The sequence below is a fragment of the Panicum virgatum genome, chromosome 3N (genome assembly GCF_016808335.1).
Source record: "Panicum virgatum strain AP13 chromosome 3N, P.virgatum_v5, whole genome shotgun sequence".
In the NCBI taxonomy this organism is placed as follows: domain Eukaryota; kingdom Viridiplantae; phylum Streptophyta; class Magnoliopsida; order Poales; family Poaceae; genus Panicum; species Panicum virgatum.
In genome coordinates this window covers 13,304,481-13,320,038 of record NC_053147.1, presented here as the reverse complement: position 1 = coordinate 13,320,038, position 15,558 = coordinate 13,304,481, and the positions used below count along the sequence as shown (strand labels likewise).

Genomic DNA, 15,558 nt, shown 5'->3' with positions numbered 1-15,558 from the left:
AGTCGCCATCGGCGATGTTCGGGTACTCCATGTCCCGACTACCTCCCAGTTTGCTGACATCTTCACCAAGGGGCTGCCCTCGTCGACCTTCTCGGAGTTTCGATCCAGCCTCAACGTAGCCGATGGCTAGTTGTGGCTGGGGGGGGTATTAGCCCTTTGTACTCTACTTGTACTCTCATATTGTCCAGTCTTGAACACCGCTGCGTCGGTTGTTCAGACTGCGGGGGGTGTTAGCTTTCTTGTTGTCCAGTCTTGAACACCACTACGCCGGTAGTTCAGACTGCGGGGGGGGGGTGGTGTTGGAGTATATTGAGCCCATGTGTATATATGCTCATCTAGAGACCCATGTGTAGGCATTATATATACCCACCCTTCTAGGGTCAGAGGAATACAGAAATTATTCTCTCCATTAATATTGATTCGAGCAGAATATCTCTACATTCAATTCATAAAGACCCCTCGTAGTAGGAGATACAGCCGAGAGAGGGAGCATCATCCAAGTCTATAGAGTGAAGCGAGGGTGCGCGTGTTCGTCCCGGATGGGTGTTATCTAGAGCTGGAAAGGACGAACTCCAGACGATTCACCCAGTACAAGTGCACAACATAGGTCCAAAAATTGGTTTTGCTTCGTTGTCCCAGACCCAGACATAACAACACTTGCTTGCAAGGAGGAAAAGGACTTGGCATCGCAACACTTAACACAAAAAGAGCTCTTTTGCATTCACAAACCTAAAGTTAGACATACAGGATTACAAATACATACAAAAGATAAGTAACTAATCCCAGCTTCCTTCTCCTTCCTGGCTCTAGAAGCATGGACCCCATAGCAAAATATACAGCTGGGCCCAGGTTTCTGGGTTACAATCTAACAACCACCATTTATCTTCTACATTCTTAGACCGCAACAAAAGATGGGGTCTAAACTGAACAACTATCTACCTCACATTATGGTGAGAAAAATTAGCTAGCTCCAAGTAAATTAAGCACTATCACCCACAGCTTCCAAAGAACAGACACCTAGCACCAGATAAAAGATCACAAGGTCAGCAAACAAAATCCCAGGGGCTATTGACATTCGCTCCTAGAGGTTTCAAAATTTTATATTGCAGCTCCAAAACCGTAATATGCTCATCTAGGTAATGAAGAACACTAGTGCTTAATGTGCAAGTAGATGGATGGAAAAAACAAACTAACAACAATATTTTAAAGCAAATACCTGTACACTAACTTTACAAATATCTGAAAATGACCAGCGCGGATTCATTAATGAAATCAGCCAGGCCCAGAATTTGAAGGAGCATATACACTGCCTTGAATAACTGGTCTCTGCTGATGTTGAGGCTGCAACTGTTGCCTAACTTGTTGGTTCCACTGGCCACCAACACCATGACCATGAACAGGAAAGCCATCTGAAACTTGCCTTTGCAGCAGGTCTTCGCTAGATAATGTTTCGCTCCCAAAAGATGCAACTTTAGGAGAGGTATGCAGCTTCAGTGATGGGGTAACTGAAGCCAGATTATGTGATGCCTCCTGCTTCTGCTGGTTCACCAATGGCACTACTGGGCTGCCTGAATGTGCACTCTGTGGCAAGGATGTTGGAACCATCTGATTGTGGACTTGATCGATATGCACGTCTGTCCTACAGTCAGAATTCATTTGGTGTTTTTGTTGCACCATTGCTCTGTCAATGCTGTTCTGTGATGGATTGATCGGCTGCTGCTGAAGCTCTGTAGTCAATGTTGGTTTAGAATGTAATGGAAGTTGTTGCATAGCTAACAGGGTCTGACTTGAAGAACCCTGCATTAAGCATTGGTTACCAATATCTGGCATCTTCTTTGGTGACTGGGGCAATGAATTGATTAGCTTAGGTTGATTCCCAGGTTGAGGCATTGAAGGCATTGGTGCTGTATTAGCAGGGATAAGTCCTTGGCCATGTTGCACGAGTTTTTCAGACAAGTGTTTTTTTGGTGGAGTAGAAGCAGCAGCTGGCATGCTATCAATTGGAGGAATCTGGGGGATTAGCATGTTTCCTCGTCCTAAGCTCTTCATAAGATTAGCTTGCTGGCTACCTTGATTCCTTTGTTGGTGATTCTGTCTAGGCTGCTGTTGTCCCTGTTGTTTCTTCTGCTTCTGTTGTGTAATACTGGCAGGTTGGTTGGGAGATGAAGAGCTATCCGGCACATTTTGTGCAGCTTGCTGATGCTGTGGTTGTGAACAAGGAACTGGGTTAGCAGCAGGGGCTTGGCCCTGCTGCAGTATTTGAGTATTATTCTGTACATTGAGTACTGCACTTGCTCCAGAAACATCACTATGCTGTTGAGGTGCCATACGTTGTTGCGTTTGTCTTTCTTTAGCCAAGTGCACAGGATAGGGCTGCTGTTGTGGGCTTGAACTAGTACCCTGAACCTGAGAGTGGTGTGGATTTCCAAACATGTGCAATGATTGTGACATCTGATGTGGCCGTTGGGGTTGCTGAACAGGTGAAGAAGCTGCACCGTTCGAGAATGATGGATTCATGCTGCTGAACTGGACGGTGGCTTGGCTACTTCTCTGTGCAACCTGCATGTCAAACTCAGGCATCTGCCTCTGCTCTTCTATACCCTGAACAGGCTACAAGAAAATTTAATATCAGCAACACCACCAATTTTACATTAAGGACTGCTTCTTAAGCATAGTTATTTAAAATCTGATACCAGAGTAACTTGAACCGTCATTTAACTCAACTTGCACAACAGGCAAAAGTAATCTCTCTGTAGCTAAGATGCATTTCAGAGCATGTGCACATTTTTCAAACTTCAACAGGTATTACACACAGAAGTATAAAGAATACTGATCAAATGAAATAAAGTGAGTAAAAAAATCTCGAACAGAGAAACTGAATGTTGTAACAGAGAGGAGCAGCAAATTGCTAGAGAAAACAAATAGCATGTAAACCAACACCTTTTTAGTTTAGCAGTGCACAAATCTTTCTTATCTTAGCAACAACCTTTTTCCTCCAAAAAAAAAAATACTACAAAGGCCTATGTGACTTTTTTTTTGTTTAGATACGCACAGCTAGTTAACTTTGGGTGGTAATAAATAGAAGGCCACTCACTGAACCTGAACGTGAAACATGTGCGACTTGTGTCGTGCATTTTAGGCAATCTAAAAGCATACAAAACGTAAAATAGGAACTCACCCGAAGTGTCTGCATAGGATCGCACGGCCTCAAGTTTGAGTTTCCAGGACCAGATATGGCGCCAGGATAGACACTTACTGCACTGGGCACACCTTGCCCACCATTGGGTAACATATTTCCAGATGAAACTGCATTTACCGTTGCTGGTGAATTAATCCTTGGAAAGCCTGGCCTGGCAGCAGGCATACCTCGATTTAGTCCTGCCAACATTCCCATACCATGGGCAGTAGGCATCATACGAGCACCAAGATCAACCCCAGAAGGAACTGCTCCAGTAACAGAAGCTCCAGGTTGCTGAAGGTTTCTGCCATTGACCATCTGATTAAACTGAATCTTTGGTTGCTCATCACCCTGTAAAGTAGGTCTAGGAACACCATATTTCTGAGCATCCCTGTACCAGAAATGGAACAACGAATTATATTATGCCAAAACTTAATAGCATACTTCATTTAACACCACTAGGTAGAATATTTGGTCATTTACCTAGGAGTATTCAATGTTGAAGGTGATGGTGAATTGTTGCCCAGAACTACACCAGGAGATCCTGGTAACCTGGAATTCAGATTCGAAGTAGGAGTAGAAGGACAAGCAGAACCCTGATTGTTTGGCAGTGATATTACATTTGTATGAGGACCTGGGTACACACTGCCAGGTGCAATTGAATCAAGGTTTGGGCTTGTTACATCACAGAGATCAAGGGGCCTGTTTAAGTTTAGACAAAAACATAAGAGGTTCAGATGCTGTTTAATGGGTATGGAGTGATAATAGAAACTATTTAGCATATATAAATGTTGACATATTTCATATATGTCTCCAAAAAATGAAAATTAAATCAGTAGTTCAAATTGGCAATTACATACATCAAAGTGCCTGCAGATATTCTGTTCGGGCATGCTTGTGACAGTGCGATAACATGGGAACTATGTGGCTGTATAATTGGCTTGAGCTCCTGGCGATTACCCTTCATGATAAGAAAACCCAAGCAAGGCAAAATCATAAGATATAATACAATATAGATGAATTTTGCAACAGGATGCAAAAAATACAGAGTTCGAAAGGTGATTGGAACTAATGCAGCGGAAAAACCTAGCTCAGAGAAAGGTTCCACACACCACATTATCAAATATCGTATCAGAAAAGGACAATTGAAGCTGTGACAGCAAGTATGACAAGATGGATACATGGCTTTATGGAAACTTCTCCCAATTTGCCTATCCGGACCCTTTCTTAAAGTTTGTGTATTTGTTTGTGCAATTGTGCCCCATGTGGGCATATGTACATTTTCTTTGACCGCTACGGCAAGTTAGAAGTCTTATGATAGTCTTAGAAGCTGTAGACTCTTGTTACAATGTCATGAAGGGTTTTAGTTTTCTTAGTTCTTACACATTAAGAAACCCATGTACTGAAATACCAAGTTGCATAGACATGCATAGCTCTAACAGCTAATATAGTCAAATAGTGTCTATACAAGTACTAAATTTCACAAAGAAAAACACAGCAAGCTTCTTGCAAGTGGACTATAACAAAAAACAAATATGCAGCACAATTCACCAATCGTCCATTATAAACATATTGAGCATGATAAGAAAAAATAATGACCTGTCTACGTCTGGCATGCACTTGTTGCATGAGTAGAATAATTCTTTCAAAATGCGCCTTAAGGTTCTCTTCATCAAATGGTCCTTGAAGCCGCTCAAACAATTGCCTTGCGCTACCCTGATGAACATATGGACACCAATGTTAAGAGGCTCAAAGGGTATGTAATACACATCCTCCAAATAAGTCTCTGAGATTGCAGTGGTGTTGATGAAAGTAGCATCGATTTTAAGGAAAGTATCCATGAGCTAAATGAAAGGCTCAATGCCACATATGTGTGAGTTGCACCCCACATACATGCCAGGAAGTAAAAGGTACCCACAAACCAAGGTAGTGGGGGAACATGCCTTTGGAATGCCCGGCAATGTGCTATGGTAGTGCTGAGATGAACCGGAGTCCTCTGCACTGTCAGCACCATCACCAGAACTCCTATCCACAAGAACCTTGTGTCGCTCCTTGCATTCTTTTGGTTGCCTATGTACAGACTGCAGAGAAGAAAAATATGAAGAAGCCCTAGATTCAGTTTGATAAAGAAGATAAGATAGTGACCTGAATTATTATGATAACAAATAAGATTATAGGAAACAATAGTCAATGTAAATAATGTTATAGGAAACAAGTAGTAATTTGGCTACTGCAAACATAAATAAAGTTACATAGTGGACGACAACCAGAAAATATATAGAACCTAGGTATTGTAAATAAAAAGAGTTCACACTGCACGTTTAAGAGATATCACAAAAAACATGTTACATAGCAAAAAACAATCACTGAAAAATAATACCTTGAACTGCACGATGCTATTAATTGCATCGCAAACTAGCTCCCAGTTTTGACCCATATCATGGACAAGGACGACAAGAGCCTGAAATATTCAAGACATTTAAAAAAATATATGCCACAAATCAGAGTTATAAACAAATATATCACTTAAACCACAAAAGAACCTGATCCTCGAAGTTTGACCATCCACCAACAGAAGTCATCTGACAAAAGCACAAAACATTTTGATAAGCATACTGGAAAATTATGGAAAAGACTACCCCATCCTAAAATGCAAAATAGGCAACCCACCAGCATGTTTCAAGAAAAAAATTATGGGGAAGAAAATCCTAATTGTGGAGCATGTTGTGGCCATACAATATGATGCTTGAATGTATACAATCATCTGATGTTGTAATCCAACCACATGCCCGCAGCCCAAAATAAACAAAATGAAGAAAAAGAAGGGCCGTAACAATGTGCCAGAACAACCCAATGCTTCAAACAGATTAGACTACACAATGAACTATAAGGCATAGAAATGTGTTGACTGTAGATAAATGGAAAACCATAGGGCCTAAGGTTGTTAGCTCAGTCGGTCTGGGCGCAACCGGCGGCACCCGCAGGTGGGGGGTTCGAACCCCCACCGGGGCGGATTTCCCCCGCCTGCGGAAAAAAACCCCCTCGCTGTGCTCTTGATGGCTTGGGCTGTGTAGTCAGCCTGGACCCGGCCCGATGGGTAACGGTCCCAAGAACGTGGCGCCAGACCCAGTGGGCCGAGTGGTCAGCTTGGTCCCGGCCCGTTGGGTAACGGTCCTAGGAACGTGGCACCAGACCCAAGATCAAGAGCCGGGGTTCGGGGGGTTTCTCGGCCGGGGTCAACTTGGCCTCTTCTTAATATAATGCCACGGGGGCGGTCTTTCCCCCGCCCGGTCGAGTTTTTTAATGGAAAACCATAGGGCATAGAAAAGAAAACTCCCTCAGTATAGACCACAGGTGCAAAAGTTGAACCTGATTTGATTGATAAAATGCAACAATTCCACCAATAAAGAGCAATAAAAGGTAAGATGAGGTAGCAGCAAAATTTCTGATTATACAAATACAAATTAAGGCTGACTAGACCAGTCAAGAACACGCATTGACAAGAGTAGCAAGTAGCTTACTGGTCTATATACTAGTAGTAAAAGGACCGCATAACATAGCAAGTGGACTATCTAATTTCTAAAATGATGTTACCATAGGTATCAAATAAACAGGCAACACAACAACAAAAGGTTCAATCCAGTATATGTGTTGATGGCCAACAAAGGGAAAAGCATATGATTCTGAAGTGGAAAATGATAATACCTTCAGTGCTTTGCATCTTCTCCCACGATCCCTATTAGTGACGAACTTTATAAATCTAGCAGAATTTGCCATGTTGCTCATCTGTGATGCAGCATGAGAAGCTTCTTGCAAAATATCGACCCCTTGTTTCACTATTTTAAGCTTCTTAGAAGCATGTTGACCACCATATGGAACTATGGACAAAGCAATACAGAAAATGTGAGCCACCTGCTATGTCCCAAATGATATCAAGAGCAAGTAGCTGATTTTTGTATGACATGGGCTATATGTGCACTGTATATAAACAAAGAGGATGGAATTACCACTGTTTCCATTTGAATCATATTGGTGGATATCTGATCTCTTCTTCAGGTACTCCTGAAAATAAATTTTGAAGGAAAAAAGGAAGTCAGGGCTAACACTTTAAAATAGCATCACTACCATAGATGGAGTGGGGTGGGGTGGGTTGAACCTGCTCATATTTGTTAGTCAAGCCAACTTGCAGTCTCGGATCATACATGCGGCCCTGAAACTTCGGGAGAAGAAATTTGCTTCAAGAAAACATTGCAGATAAGAGTAACAGGAGAGCACCAAGGAAGCTTAAGGAATTAACCTTTACAGAAGTTGGCATAGAGGAATTGACTGTGTTGTGAGCAATATTGTATCCGGGGTTCTTAAGCTTTTTCTTCTTGTTTGCTTTAGTGCACACTTCGCTAGCATCATAAGGCAGTTGTCTATTTGACTCAACCGTAGATTCAAAATCCGTGTTCCTCCATGGAAAGGACCCTCCATGCAACAAACTTTGATCATCTTGGCAGGAGTTTGTGTCTCCACTTGAAGCATCTGTCTTACTTGTGACTTGGGGTGGTCCACTAGCACCAGCATGAAAAGAGCTTACAACTCGTTGCCTGGCAGCTGTCCGGATGCGCTTTGGAGGTATTGTGAGGAAAGAAGTAGGTCTTTTGCCATTTGATAACAATGGCTGGTTCCCTGACTTGCTTTCCAAGCATGGTTCATAAGGCACATTGGTACCAATTTCATATGGCCTTGCAACGCTAATCCTTTGCTGCATTAGATGTTTCTTCTTGTAACCCATATTTGATAAGCAACCACCATCATATGCTTTAGGAGAAAGATAAGCACACATCTCGCCTTCATCCTCATATGCATTCTCCCGGAGCAAATCTGAACATACTGTAAAGATGTTAGAATGGATATGAACTGCATAACAACACTATAAGTTCAAAACAAATACCACATATTTAAGGTACTGATACATTTTACCTGCAGCAGAATCACACACAGATGCCTCGTAGTCATCGTTGAGTTCAGCGTTGCCAACCTCCTGAAATCAGTACTTGGTAAATATGTTTCACAAAAGAAAATGCCAGAGTGGTGAATATGATGAATATGAAAATTACAGCAGTGCTCTAGTGCTGCTGAAGGTGCTAGCTAAAAAGCAAATAGTTCTCTGATGAAGAAAATGGCTAAAACTAAACAGGTAAATATGGTCAGAAATCTTCCTCTTGGCATTGATGCCATTCAGTGCCAAAAAAAAGCAGCTCAAAATTAAACAGCAGGGAAAATTGAAGACCAAACTAAAGTAAGATAAATTGCCTTAACTCCTTTGCGAGTTGTTCAGATAAAATTTGCAGTGCAAATTGTGGTTCAACAATTTAACAAAAGTCCATGGGGAAAGAGGATAAAAGGAGCCAAACTATGATCACCAAAATTGGGAAGTGCGCATAAAGCTTCTCTTCACCTTGTGATGCACGGAAAGAGATTCCAGAGACTCCCTGTATGCCAGCATTGCCCCAGGTGGTACTGTATAGAATAGACTTTCCTGAAAATTAATAAAATAATCAGAACAGAATGATGTAGCTAATATTCGTGCATGCTCCCAGCTGGCGAACCAGAGTAACTGTTTCCATTAGTATTCATCAGGGCAGAAGTTGAAAGTTACAAAAGAAATCAATCATAAAATACACAATGTTTCAATGATTTACTTCTGAGAGATGATCAGACAATTTCAAGATTCCAAAGTCATTCAGCCTGTCAGGAGTAGGTGGGGCTTCAGGCAACACATGAGAATCAGCTGCTTTACTGTTATATTGAAGAAATCGAACTGCATAATCCTGAATCTGTGACTGCCAAGGCTGCCTGGATTCTTTGGCTTCCAGTGACTTGTAAACCTATACAGATACATGCAGTTTAGAACAATAAATCAAATGGTAAAAAAAAGAATGTGTATCAGTTAAACTGGCAGGGCTGGAAAATAACTGACAAATAGCACCACAGTTCCACTGAAAACCCTTCAATACATTGGTATTATAAAAAATTGAATATATGTGACGGAATGAACACAAAGGCAGCCAAGCCATGACAAAAGGTGATCCTAGACTAGTTCCACACTTTTATTTACCTGTTCTTTTTCAGCTTTGATTCCAGAAGGCTGCATCTCCTCCAGCATAGTTGAATTGTGTGCATGCATCATTTTAGCTGTCACGTCAGCAGTTTGTAAAGCCTCAGCTGAACGCCAGAAACTCATGATGCCCTTTGCAATGATTTTCATAATACTTTTCTGCTTTTTCTGAATGCTTGCTTCTACAAATTTGGCACGGCCATCTGAGGCAATCCAATGACACATTTTAGCTGCAGCCATACTTTTCCAAAGTCGTTCCTATTATACAGAACCAATGAAGCAAAGCAAACAAGGATAGTAATGAGATTGATGCATGTACAAGTGTGGGGGAAATATGGAGATAACTTGCAAAAGTACCTGCATGAAATCATGTGCCATCCATGCCATCTCCTCAAGGACAAAATCCCAGTGACTCTTACTCCTCTTCTCTAAAGCAATGTTACAGTGAGATCGTTCACCAGCTCTTCTAATACTAGCCTGAGGAACATTATTCTTTCAGAAAAAGATTATGCCAGAGAAAGAGAAGAAAATATGTAAAATAATCATACCTCTATAACATGAGCATCTTTAAGAATAGAATCTTCATATGCCTTAGAATTTTTAATCTCACTCTCTAAGTTAGGTTCATCATTTTTTGGTGAAGGCAAAGCTTTAGGTAAATTGATGCCTACAGAAATAGGATGGGCTGAGTTCGAATCCCCAACACAACTATTTTTCCTATCTGAAGCTGGACTTTCCTCAATGTTCATGGTGTTAACAGAAGATAGGCACCCTGTATCCTTCTGTGCAAATATTGCGCTGTCACAAACTTCCATTTCGTCTTTCATCTGAAGATTGGCTTCAGGCTGTACAAGGTCGGAACTTTCCTTTGTACTATAACATCTACTACTGTCTAGGTCTTCATGATACTTTACATCAATCTTCGCTGCAACAGGATTGGTGTCTCCATCTGCATGATCATAAAAAATATTCATGGTGCCTTCACATGGTGCAGCCACTGTATTTTTGTGTGAAGTAGAAGCTTCTACAGCACAGACAGGAACTTTCCTCCTGCTATCAAGTTTCCCCTCATGGATATGGGCCATATGTTCGTCCAAGTGACCATCATCAGCCTTCTTGTCAACAACACATGACTCTCTCTCATCAGGTGTAGATGCACTAGGATAAGGCTTAGGAACCTTTAAACTGGTGTCAGGAGTTTCTGCATATGCAACATCAGCAGTGATCTCACCACACCCAAGTAGCTGATTGTAATTTGCATCATGCGAAGACACTTCTTTAGCTTTACTATTGTCGTCAGCTTGCTTTGCTTCCTCATTCACCACACACTCGCTTTCATCAATTGTATGAATCACATCCAACTCCATTTCTGCTTGACCATCAGAAGTTGCATTCTTTAGTGCATTGTCATAGTTTGATCCAGACTGTTTTATACTAGAAACAGAAAATTCACCAAGATCACCTACATTGCTTTTCTGTAATACATCATTTTCATCTTTTGTTTCATAACCTTTGGTAGGAGGTATAGAAGATCTAACAGAAGCAACATTTGCACTCTCCCTACTTGGCTTTGACCTGTTGCGCCGAACATATGCCTGGCTTTTGTCTCCAAGACGTGACAAACCTGAAAGAACAGGTGTTTTTGCATTTTTGTGACCATCATTGGGCAAGGATTGCTTGGGTTGGGCTGCATTTAATCTTTTGGTTCCTTTCTTTACAATCTTTCCCTCTGCAATGCCATTGTTATTTCCATCCAAAAGCATGAGATTGTCTGCTATGTTGGTTTCACGGCATAGTGAACTTCCTGGTTTGTCGCTACTCTCAACTGAGTCTCCATGAGGCGATGCAGAAAAACTACCTTTAGCGTCACTGCGAGTGAAGGCCAACAAAAGGCTCCTAAGTGAAATCATGATTCATATGACTGCCATGAAATGATGCATCAGGAAGAAACCATTACCTTATCACATTTTGTGCTTCTGTTTGATTGGTGAGAGAAGCGGAGTGTACACTGACTGTTTCTACATGTATAAATTTGAAATCCAATGGGTTGCCTCCCTGCAGAAGACAAGAGTAAGTAGGTACAACGATGACAGAAATCTAATTTGAGAGATAACATGATGCAGGCATACTTTCTCCAGAAATTCCAATTCTTTCCTCCGTTCTTCACGAACATCAAACTCCTGCCTGAGCTCCTCCTGCGCTTTCTCAATGGCCAGACTGCGGGGTGAAGTTTTGGTGCCCACATCAACACCATAATCAATAACTCCACCCATTGAAAATGGCTTAGCATTCACCATTGAAGAAAAGCAGAAGCAGGCATCACCCGCGCATCACAGAAAGCAGCCATTCATTGTTGACGGCACCAACAAATAGAGGTATCCTTCCAACACAAATCACTGAAAGCCAAAAAAAATCCCAAACAAATAACACAGAAAAGATGGAATCAACAACAAGAGGAAAAAAGATGATATTATAGCAATGGAACAGTGCAGTCACGGGTCTGCTTTTCAGCAATTTGTATGGGAGCACACAGGAATGATGCCGGCAATATGTTATGTGAAATTAAGCTAGCGCAGTATGCACCATAATAATATATCAAAGGTTACACTACACTTGGCCATGTGGGCGCGATTTCATGAGCACACTTATCAGCAGCTCAATAATGAAGCATCCAAAAGGCATCAAATAGACTAGAAATGTAAGGGTTATTGTTTCCAGCTGAACCAGAGCTTCCCCTGACAGTCACAAGTGGCACACTCCAGCCTCCTATAACCATTGCCCACACAGAACAACGACTCAGCCACTAAGATAACCGTGGGGCGCCTACACGAGGTCGAATGGGGCCAAAACAGACGTGCAAAGGAGGATATCACGTACCTTGGGCCCCTGCGCGCGGAGCTAGGGTTAGGGTTTAGGCCAGAGGAGGCCGGGCAGCTGCGGAGGGGCCAGAGGGTTCAGAGGGACACTGAGGAAGGCCGCCGGAGGATTGTGCCGCGGAGGCGGCACGCGAGGCGGCAGCCGGAGGAGGGTGTGGCGCTGGCGGGCGGAGCGCGCAGGCGGGAAGGAGGGCGAGGGGAGGGAAGCAGTTCGAGCCTGCGCGTTGCTGTCCGGGCGGGGCGGCGTCCCGTGTCCGCTCGGCTCGCCCCGTCTCGTCTCCTCTCGTGGTGCGGTCTGACCTGATCGCTGTTGTGTTGTGTGGGGTTTGGCTCGGCTCGGCTCGGCTCGCCTACATCCAACCTGTTTCCTTTTAACGTTCCATCTGAGTTTTTATTTTGTTTTAGATATTCTCGTTAAGAAATATCATAATTCGAATCTTCTTTCTTTCAAACTAGTCTGGTGATCGTTGCCCACTGTTTTCAATTAAATAACAATGTCTAGTATCTAATATTCTAAGAGCAGCTCCACCGTAACATTAAATTAAATTGTACGTAAAAACATTGAACATAGCGTCAGCTAAAATCTAATTCCAAAAAGGATTAGATCTGCAGCGTCAGCTGAATAAAATATTCTTTACACAGAAATTATATCACGAGTATGCTACTCAACTTCTGTCCAACTCTATGGCTATATACATAATATTATGGCCCTGTTTGGCAGGGCTCCGAAACCGGCTTCGGTTCCGGTTTCACGCGGAGCCCTGCCAAACGGGGCACGGGGAGGCGGCTCCGTCGGAGGAGCTCCTGGAAACCCGCTCTCTGGAGCCCATCGACGAGGTGTGGGCCACGAAAACATAGCTCCGTGCGGCTCCATGGAGCTCTTCCATGTTCCCTGCCCGCTTTGCCCCCGCGCACGCAGTGTCGCCTCGCGCCATGTCGGGCGGGTGTAGTGGGTGGCGGGAGCTCGCGGCGACGAGAGGAGGAGGTGCGGGCAGAGGCCGCGGATGGGGCGGAGGCTGCAGATGCAGGGGCGAATTAGCTCGCGGCGGCCGATAGGCGGGAGCCCGCCGCAGCGGCCGGCATGCGGGAGCCCGCCGCAGCGGCAGGCGGCAGGTCGCTGCGGGCGGAGGGCGGCGGTCGCTCGCGGTGGCGGCCAGTGGGTGGAGGAGGCGCGGGTAGAGATGGCAGCGGATCGGGTTCGGTGCGGGTATCCGCGGGTTTCGGTTTTTCGGGTTTCGGGTTGGTTTTTCGCCCACGGTTTTCAGGTTCGGGTTTGAGTTTGGTTTCGGTTTCGGGTTTTGGTTTCCACCCGTGGATATCCAATGGATATCCGAAATAAATTATTTGGAATTAAAACTCATGTTTTATAATATGTTAATGATAATTTGTTTACTTAGACTATTAAATTTATTGAAAGTTGAGTTATGAAAATATTTATTATTTGTTGCCTCTTGTTTATACATGTGAATATGTGTATTTATTCGCGGGTTTCGGGTATCCATTCGGGTTTCGAGTATCCGCGGGTTTGGTTTTGGTGATGGATTTCCATCCGAATCGGTTTCGGGTTCGGGTTTCGGTTTCGGGTTTCGGTTTTGGGTGCACGGAGACTCCACCGATCCGAACCCGACCTGTTGCCATTCTTAGGCGCGGGCGGAGGCAAGCAGGAGGGGGCGGCGGAGGTGGAAGGAGATGGGGATGACGGGGGTGGAGGGGGGCCGAATGGATGAGGAGGAGATGAGGGAAAAAAGAAAAGTGAGAAAAAAAAGAGAAGAGAGAAAAAAGGAAAAGAGAAAAAAAGATAATGGAAAAAAGAAAAATATAGAAAGGGTAATTTAGATATTTTACAACTTCAATCCAGCAGGTGAAGCCGTTTTGCTAAATGTTTTTTAAAACAGCTTCAGCTCCATCAGAGAAGCCGCTCCACCAGAGGAGTCAGAGCTAGAGCTGTTTTTGAAGGAGCCAGAGCCCTGCCAAACAAGCTCTATACATTGTTGTTTCTCTAATCCAAAGTCGATTTTTTACATTGCAGATATCCTGAGTAACATTTTACTAAGTTCATTTGTTTAAAGCGAGGCCTATTCTTTAAGGCACGAAGCCACAAAATCAGTATCATAAAGTAGATGAATTTGGAACATACATGCAAAGATTGGTTCACAGAAAACCCTACGGGTCTGATTGGGTTCCCGACGATAGGCTAACCATGCTCTCCGCATGCAAGGATGGCTGATTGGTTGCACGGGGTAGCCAGCGAGCCTAGTCAGTCGCGTGCAGGGAGAGGCCTCGGGCGGTCGGGCCTAGCTCCCGGGGTACGAATAAAATACCCGTTTCTCCAGAGCCATGCTCCTGGCGTGCAACGGCCAACGCAGGATTGGCATTGTACACTGAAATTTACATGCAACCATTCACTAGCTCAAGTCAACCTGGCTCAAGCCATCCTAGCAATCAAACATGCAACCAAACATGATGCCCTTGTATCTGCACTTCGGCAGGTCCTGTGGGGAATCTGATTTGTCATGCGATGCGGGCTGGATGTGGCTGTGAGGAACCTGATTCTGCCATGCGATGCAGGCCGGATGTGGCTGTGGGGAGGCTGGGGCACATCCTGAAACCAATCATCAGACCCTAAAAAGTTGAAGAGTATGCAATCTACCACTATCACCAGCTCCTAACAATAAGTTTTTTTGGCAAATGCAATCGCAACAAAGCAGTAGGTTCGTACACGAACAAGCTACAGGTTGAGTTCAACTCCCAGCTCGCTTCCTAAATAATTTGCATAATCTTTCCGAGCTTGGAGACTATCTTCTAGTTTCAATGTAATTGTATGTTTGATTATAGACTGTGCGTGTGTGCAGCGAAGCTACTGATTCGATTTCAGACCTCAGGTTAGAAGTGCAGCATTTTAAGTTTTTTTGTGCAGGACGATTTAGCAACTTAACATTCTTCGGTACCTTAACGATATATTGAATTGCACGGCTCGTCGTTTTTTAAATTTTTTATAACTACACGTATTAAAATTGTCATCCATCAATCAACTGGCTGACCGGAAAATCGAATCTTTCAGATAACGATGTGGAATTAGAAATTTAACAATACAGCCTGCTTTGCCATGCCATCTTGGTGACAAATGAAACGACATCAGAAATTTATGAACCAAACACTAGACGCATCATCGAACTAATAGTATACAAGCCACAAAGCCACTTGGCAGTACCCTTAGTTAGTTTTATCTGCCCAACAGGCTCAAGACCAAAAATCTAACAGCTATCCAGTCTTATGGACTCTTCACTGATCCTTGTTATTCATCTTGTAAATACCAGTGCAAACTTATCCATTACGAATCGGAGGTTCATCATGAGATATAGCTGGGGAGCATTACAAAGAACAAGAGTAACCAAGGG

At 43.4% G+C, this 15,558-nt stretch overlaps 1 protein-coding gene across 13 annotated transcripts; it reads right to left on the bottom strand.

Annotated features, from left to right (window-relative positions):
* Nucleotides 1-695: 695 nt before the first annotated feature.
* Nucleotides 696-12,508, bottom strand: LOC120664418 (chromatin modification-related protein EAF1 B-like). 13 transcript variants are annotated; one of them, XM_039943644.1, is made up of 23 exons: nucleotides 12,162-12,508; nucleotides 11,579-11,680; nucleotides 11,414-11,501; nucleotides 11,242-11,339; nucleotides 9,833-11,153; nucleotides 9,642-9,761; nucleotides 9,285-9,542; nucleotides 8,869-9,054; nucleotides 8,625-8,705; nucleotides 8,147-8,207; nucleotides 7,476-8,056; nucleotides 7,335-7,394; nucleotides 7,186-7,240; nucleotides 6,884-7,056; nucleotides 5,722-5,760; nucleotides 5,559-5,639; nucleotides 5,122-5,259; nucleotides 4,778-4,894; nucleotides 4,039-4,139; nucleotides 3,662-3,880; nucleotides 3,179-3,569; nucleotides 1,217-2,610; nucleotides 696-1,017 (listed from the first exon to the last, which is right to left on the bottom strand). In XM_039943644.1, the coding sequence occupies exons 2-22, from the start codon at nucleotides 11,629-11,631 to the stop codon at nucleotides 1,273-1,275; spliced, it is 5,559 nt and encodes a 1,852-aa protein (XP_039799578.1). In that variant the 5' UTR covers nucleotides 11,632-11,680; nucleotides 12,162-12,508; the 3' UTR covers nucleotides 696-1,017; nucleotides 1,217-1,272. The 13 variants fall into 13 exon arrangements, with proteins under 13 accessions (XP_039799578.1, XP_039799581.1, XP_039799582.1 ...); XM_039943647.1 differs by having other exon boundaries at nucleotides 11,608-11,680; nucleotides 12,162-12,503; XM_039943648.1 differs by having other exon boundaries at nucleotides 11,608-12,050; nucleotides 12,162-12,428.
* Between the last annotated feature and the right edge of the window lie 3,050 nt (nucleotides 12,509-15,558).

Coding starts and splice junctions, on each gene's coding strand:
- LOC120664418 (XM_039943636.1), bottom strand. CDS start 11,581: ATGGTGAATGCTAAGCCATTTTCAATGGGTGGAGTTATTGATTATGGT. Junction 8,706..8,868: donor TGTCTGATCATCTCTCAGAA/GTAAATCATTGA, acceptor ATTAATTTTCAG/GAAAGTCTATTCTATACAGT. Junction 7,241..7,334: donor TGACTAACAAATATGAGCAG/GTTCAACCCACC, acceptor ATTTATTTTCAG/GAGTACCTGAAGAAGAGATC.